Here is a 5,790-nt window from a genome sequence, read left to right on the forward strand (position 1 = left end):
ACGAGTAACACTGTGTTCATAACATATCCAGCACAGTGTAAACCTGCTGTAGCTCTTCTTTTCCGTCGTGGAATAATGACCTCCAGGCCACCAGGCTGTCCTGTTGTTGTCCTGGTGTCTCCCCAGGGGGAGGGGCTTCTGTCCCTGGGTTGTTTGGGGTTGTTCGGATGGGTAGGGACATAGGCCCTGGACACCGCAGGGTTATATCACGAGAGGTTAACAAAAAAAAAAAAAAACAGTGGGAAATGATTAACTCAGCAGACAACAGAGCGAGATAGTGTGTGCGTGTGTGCGTGTGTGTGTGTGTGTGCGTGTGCGTGTGTACGTGTCTAGGTACGTTCTGCCTCTGTACCTGCAGTGTAAGGCTCTTTGGTGTTGGTCGTGGGCTGTACAGTTGCTCGGGCCCCTCTACCGATGTGCTTACTGAAGACATTGTGTATTGTGCTGCCATTATGGTTTTTATTTGACAAAGCTCAAAATTGATTATACCTATATGTTGCATGCCTTTTGCTGTGCATGACAGCGAAAAGCTCCTTTATTTGACGCCGTTTTATGATGAATGCAGCTTTTTTTTATCCAGTTATTCACTTCTCCAGTCATGTGTAACTATTTTTTTGTTTTTTTCGTTGCGACGACAGTTTTTGGTCATCAAAAACGCTAACTAAGCGCGGTTCTTTGCTGAGCTGCTTATTGCTTGAAAGTATTTATTTACTCATCAAGCTCACTACCTTACCTTCACCTCACCGCTCTCTATTCCCATACCGTTCTCACCCGCACTCCCCCCTCTCTCTCTCCCTCCCTCCCTCCCTCTCTCTCTCTCTGTCTGACAGGCCAGCCACACGGGAATGCGCTCCTACATTTACAATAAGAACTCTGTGATTGGCTCGCAGGCGGAACACTGCGGGATGCGAACGTACTTCTTCAGCGCCGACACACAGGAGGACCTGAGCGGCTGGATACGGGCCATGAATCAGGCCGCGCGCATGCAGCAGAGCCACGCCGTCAAAAGGTCCGTTGTCCCCGCCGCCCCCCCCGCACAGGAAGGTTGTGTCCACGAGCCGTTCTTCGGTGAAGGTCGTCGTCGTTCATGGCGTTTTTTTTTCCCGGGCTTTGGTTTAGAGTGGAGTGGAGCGTGGTTCGATGTGGAGCAGTGTGTTTCACTGTTTTCTGCCGTATCGATCGTGATCTGCATCGTCTTTTCTCGGTCTCTTTCTCTCTCTCGGATATAAACAGTATCTTGTCCTTGAGGCCAGGGGTCCGCTTTGGTTCAGTGTCAATACTTAATAAGATACATACCGGAGGAAAAATCTTTTTTGCACAATGGCTCTGCTCAAGATGGAATATAGGATACAAAATGACATGCATCAAAAAGCACAAATGCACAAATATTCAAGAAAAGTATATAAATGCATTCATTCATGAATGCATTAATGAAGTAAAAAAACAAATCATTGTTTCATTCCAGTAGTAGAAAGTGTATGTGTATAAAAAACTGATCTACCCATCTAATCACTGTTTCATACCAGTAGTAGCATTTGGCAGTGCATACAAACACATCTAACCAGCACAACAGGGGCTCCCAAAGGGTTTAATCTGGGCACTGCCAGGTCATGGGTTAGTAATACATTGTACCCTATATAGAGACAGCTAAGTTAAACACCTTTAGCCGCGTTTCCACCGCACATAATATTATCCTTATCCTAATACTGTACCCACAAGTATAGTTTAAAAAGAAGTAGTACAGTAGCTCCCATACCGTTTTCTTTCATCCCCTCATGTTTAATTATTCATGTTGACATTTGTTGTAGTGTTGCTACATAGTTTTTTTCCGCTGCGGTTCAGTGCTGCCTGGATGAGCACGGCTTGAGACGCTTTAAAGGTGAAACGTCCCCAGACTCGAAGGCTTCCTCATATGGGCTGAGCAGTAGTAGGACGCAGTCTGCTGTGAGGACTGTTGCACTGCAGTGGGCTGCAGCGTCCACTCTGCTGCTCTCTGGTGTTGGCCAGATGGAGACAGCCATGTGCGTTGTTGCTGTAGAGTCCACATAGGCTGTGGCAGTGCGATAAAGAGTCAAATGCTGTGATTGTCGTTGGGGTACCCCCGTTTAAGTTTAAGACCGTTAAATAAGCTGGGGTACACATTTGATAATTTGAGGACACAGTTCCTTTATTATTATTTTCCTTTATTGCCATCTTGTGGTCAATGTTGCTTACTACCGCTTATTCTATTCCGTACATTTTTCTTTAAAATGAACACAGTATTGAAATAATGCTTAACTCAAACCCCTATAAATGATTGAGGTTAAATAGTTTATATCCTGCATTAAATTATTGTTTCCCTGGGCGAAAATATTTAATTTGGGTTATTCGTACAAATGTACCATTTCAAAGAGTTCGGAAGGAAAGAAGAAATAATTGTTAATCCCTTGATTGATTATGCACAAATCCTAATTTTAGTACAATTCTGATGATTCAGGAGCTCCAATACGGGTCTTCTTAAATGACACAACGTGTTTGCTGTTAACAGATTGAAGAGAGCCTCGGCGTACCCCAAGCTATTAGTTTAAAACAAAATGGCTGTCATTCCTAATCACCAGGGATTCTGTCTGTGTGGCTTTCTCTGCATAAGAGCTCTTAGGGTTTTATTTTTTTTCCATTCAAAAAACGAAAGTGTGTGGGCGTAAAACGTATTGAAATGCTCCCTATGGTGCCGTCGTCCCTCTACAGAGAGATTAGCAGAGATTCAGCTGTATATATGTAGCTTCTTCCCCTCTCTGGAGTGGAACATTACATGCAGCATGTCATGGGGTTAATATATCAGTCGCCCATTGTGGTTCATGTTACCATCTCGCAGGAATATTGCACTCTCTATGTCGCTGTGGTGTGGATTAAGCTTGAGAGAGCAGCCTGTTTGATTAGTTTTATCGAGTTGTGTTTCACAAGCTGTGCCAACACCCTTTTGTGACATTACGTGCAATGTAATAATATCGGTACATCGGTACACATCGGTAATTATAGGGTTATATCTGTCCCTCGTGTCGGAACAGAATAAAGGAATAGAGATTTGCGTTTTTTTCCGTTTTCCCCTTCCACCGGGAACCTTCGCCCAGTCCAACTCAAACATACTCGTGTTTCCTATTTTAACATTTTACAATGTTAGACGTTCGCATGGAACCATAGAGCTGGACCCTCTGGACCATTGTAGTCGCACTTTAACGCAGTATTGTTGTTTATGTTATGATTCAAATATGTTTTAATCTGCAATCAGAAGTTGCAGTTCTATGAGAGACCTCACGTGCTGCTAGTGTCCTGAGGGTCGTCCGTCTCTCTGGGTTCCAGAGAGGCGGAGAGACCTGAGGAGGCCGCGGTGGCGGCGGTGCAGCAGCAACAAGCCGTCCCCCAGAGCCATCACTCCTGCGGCGGAAAGCAGCAGAAGCCCGGCCAGGCCGCCGCCGCCGCCGCCGCCGCCGCCGCCAGCCGCGCACACGGGCCGAGCGGGAGGAGCCCCAGGATAACGGCGTCCGACTGGCCCCCGGCGAGGAGGTCCGGTACGGCCTGGAGATCCACGGGAGGCCCCCCCAGCCCGCCACGGGGGAGGAGGGGGGGGCGGGGGCGGGGGCGAGGGCGGCGGGGGGGGGGGTCGGGCCGCTCGCCCGACCCCCCCGGAACGGGCCCCAGGAACGGCCACCTGACGGTGAGCCGCGGTCAGCCGCTGCCCCCCCCGGAGGCCAACGGGACGGCGGGCTACAGGCGGGGCCCGGGCCCCCGGAAGAGCGCGGAGAAGGAGGTGCAGAGGAAGACGGCCCTGGCTCAGGTGGAGCACTGGGTCAAAGTTCAGAAAGGGGACCCCCCCGCGAGGTCAGCTGACCACCGATATCCACCCCCGCACACTAATGACTGAATGAATTTTTAGGGTGATCTATGATTTACACTACGGTCAGAAAACACGCACACACACAAGTGCATCAACTCAAAGGTTGATGAGCGGTTGAATAAGATCCTCGGGGAAGAATGTGAACGTGTTTATTTTCAGTTCAAAGTCAAAAGTCAAAAGTCAAAGTCACTTTATTGTCGAGTGTGTTACATGCATGACGTACAACACAGATGAAATCGCAGTCCTCTCTTCTCTTGGTTGAGTTCCAGTTCCGGGAAAGAATGTAAACGTATTTATTTTCAGTTGCGCATATTCCACTTGAAGTTAACAACGGCATAAAGAGTCTCTTGTCCCCCCCCCCCCCCCCCGCAGCGCGCCGCCGGCAGAGTACCACCTCCCCCGCCGGACACCGCCCACCAAGCCCAAAGCCAACGGCGGCGGCGGCGGCGGCGGCGGCGGCATGGCCGACCCCTCGCTCCCCTCCCCCTCCTACCTCTCCCTGCCAAAGAGCGCCGCCCACCTCCCGCCGCCCGGCGCCAGCTCCCCGCCGGCGGCCGGCGGCAAGCTGACCGGCGACTACAAGTACGCCCACGACCGCCTCAGCCACTTCTGCATGTCGACGGACGAGCGTCTGGCCACCAAGGAGGGCATGGTGTGGCAGCTGTACGAGTGGCAGCAGAGGGCAGCAGTACCGCCACGGCAGCCCCACCGCGCCCATCTACGCCCCGGGGGGGGGGGGGCCCGGCGGCGGGCTTCCTGGACGCCTCGTCGGCCTTCCGCGTCACCGTGGAGATGCCCCGCTCCGTCTCGGTGCCGCCGTCGTCGCCGTCGGAGCTGCAGCCGCGGCAGTGCGTGGCCGTGCCCGCCTCCTTCAAGCCGCTGTCGCCGCGCCGGCCCCACACGCCGCTGGACCGCGTGACGGTGAAGCCCCTGGAGGACGACGGCGCCGTGGCCGTGCCGCCCCCTCCCTCTGGGGACGGCGCGATGATGTCCCCCGCGCCCAGGAGCGTCTGTCTGCCGCTGTCGCAGGTGAGCTCACCGGGGGGTCCAGGTTGGGGGGAGTGGGGGGGAGGGAGGGGGGGGGGGGGGGGGGGGGGGGGGTGTTTGTGTTTTTACCCTTCTGAACGGTCCGAGTGAAAGACGCACACAGAGACCACATGCGTCTCAAGATTCTTCACGATAGTAATTATAATATTTATTTAAAAATCAACTGTAAAATAATTAAGAAAAGAAAAGTTCCATCGTGTATCTTAAGAACGGAGGGAGTGGGCGGCCCTTTTCTTACGAGAATGGGATTTAAGTATTGATATTAACGATGAATGATATGATTTACTTTCCCTATTATGCATGAATGATGCAGGGTAACCAAAAGTACACCAGCGTGTTTACAAGAGGAAAAGACAAAGCTCTTTACCTAGCTGGCTTAAGGCTCACGTTTGAGTTTACCACAATCCACGGCTGCAACCCGCAGTGGTTTAAGAAGTGGTTAACCTCCATCACCCGACTCTCGTAGACCTAGATTATGGGATGTGGTTTTGTTTGGAGGTCTTCTTGACATAAAAGCTCAAATTATTGTCCTGGTATTGTGCAGCGAATGTGTAAATAGTTATTAAGTCCCTTTTAAAGACCCACCTCTATTCACTTGCCTTTGGCTAGTGTCTCCCTTTATGTGCCCGTGTTTAGTTTTAAATGTTCTCTTTTTCTGCATTTCTTAATTTATTTTAACTATAGTCCCTTTTTGTTTTGTGCCTTTCTGTTTTTACTAATTGCACTTATTGTGAAGCACTTTGGTGCGGCTAAGCCGTCTGTAAATGCGCTATATAAATAAATTGACATTGACATTGACATTGACATTAACATTCAACATCAAAATTATAAACATTATTAGAGAGTTTCATTCTGAAGGTTGGCTTTTT

At 50.2% G+C, this 5,790-nt stretch overlaps 1 protein-coding gene across 1 annotated transcript in view; it reads left to right on the forward strand.

Annotated features, from left to right (window-relative positions):
- Positions 1 to 5,790, forward strand: part of plekha7b (pleckstrin homology domain containing, family A member 7b) — a gene marked incomplete at its 3' end in the record, with an annotated part of 59,591 nt that overhangs the window by 44,199 nt on the left and 9,602 nt on the right. The window contains 7 exon segments of the mRNA XM_084476386.1: positions 831 to 1,009; positions 3,340 to 3,485; positions 3,488 to 3,641; positions 3,643 to 3,858; positions 4,247 to 4,556; positions 4,558 to 4,602; positions 4,604 to 4,903. Of these exon segments, the coding sequence (XP_084332512.1) occupies positions 831 to 1,009; positions 3,340 to 3,485; positions 3,488 to 3,641; positions 3,643 to 3,858; positions 4,247 to 4,556; positions 4,558 to 4,602; positions 4,604 to 4,903 (1,350 nt within the window).

Source organism: Micromesistius poutassou, assembly GCF_964030765.1.
Source record: "Micromesistius poutassou genome assembly, chromosome: 12".
Lineage (NCBI taxonomy): Eukaryota > Metazoa > Chordata > Actinopteri > Gadiformes > Gadidae > Micromesistius > Micromesistius poutassou.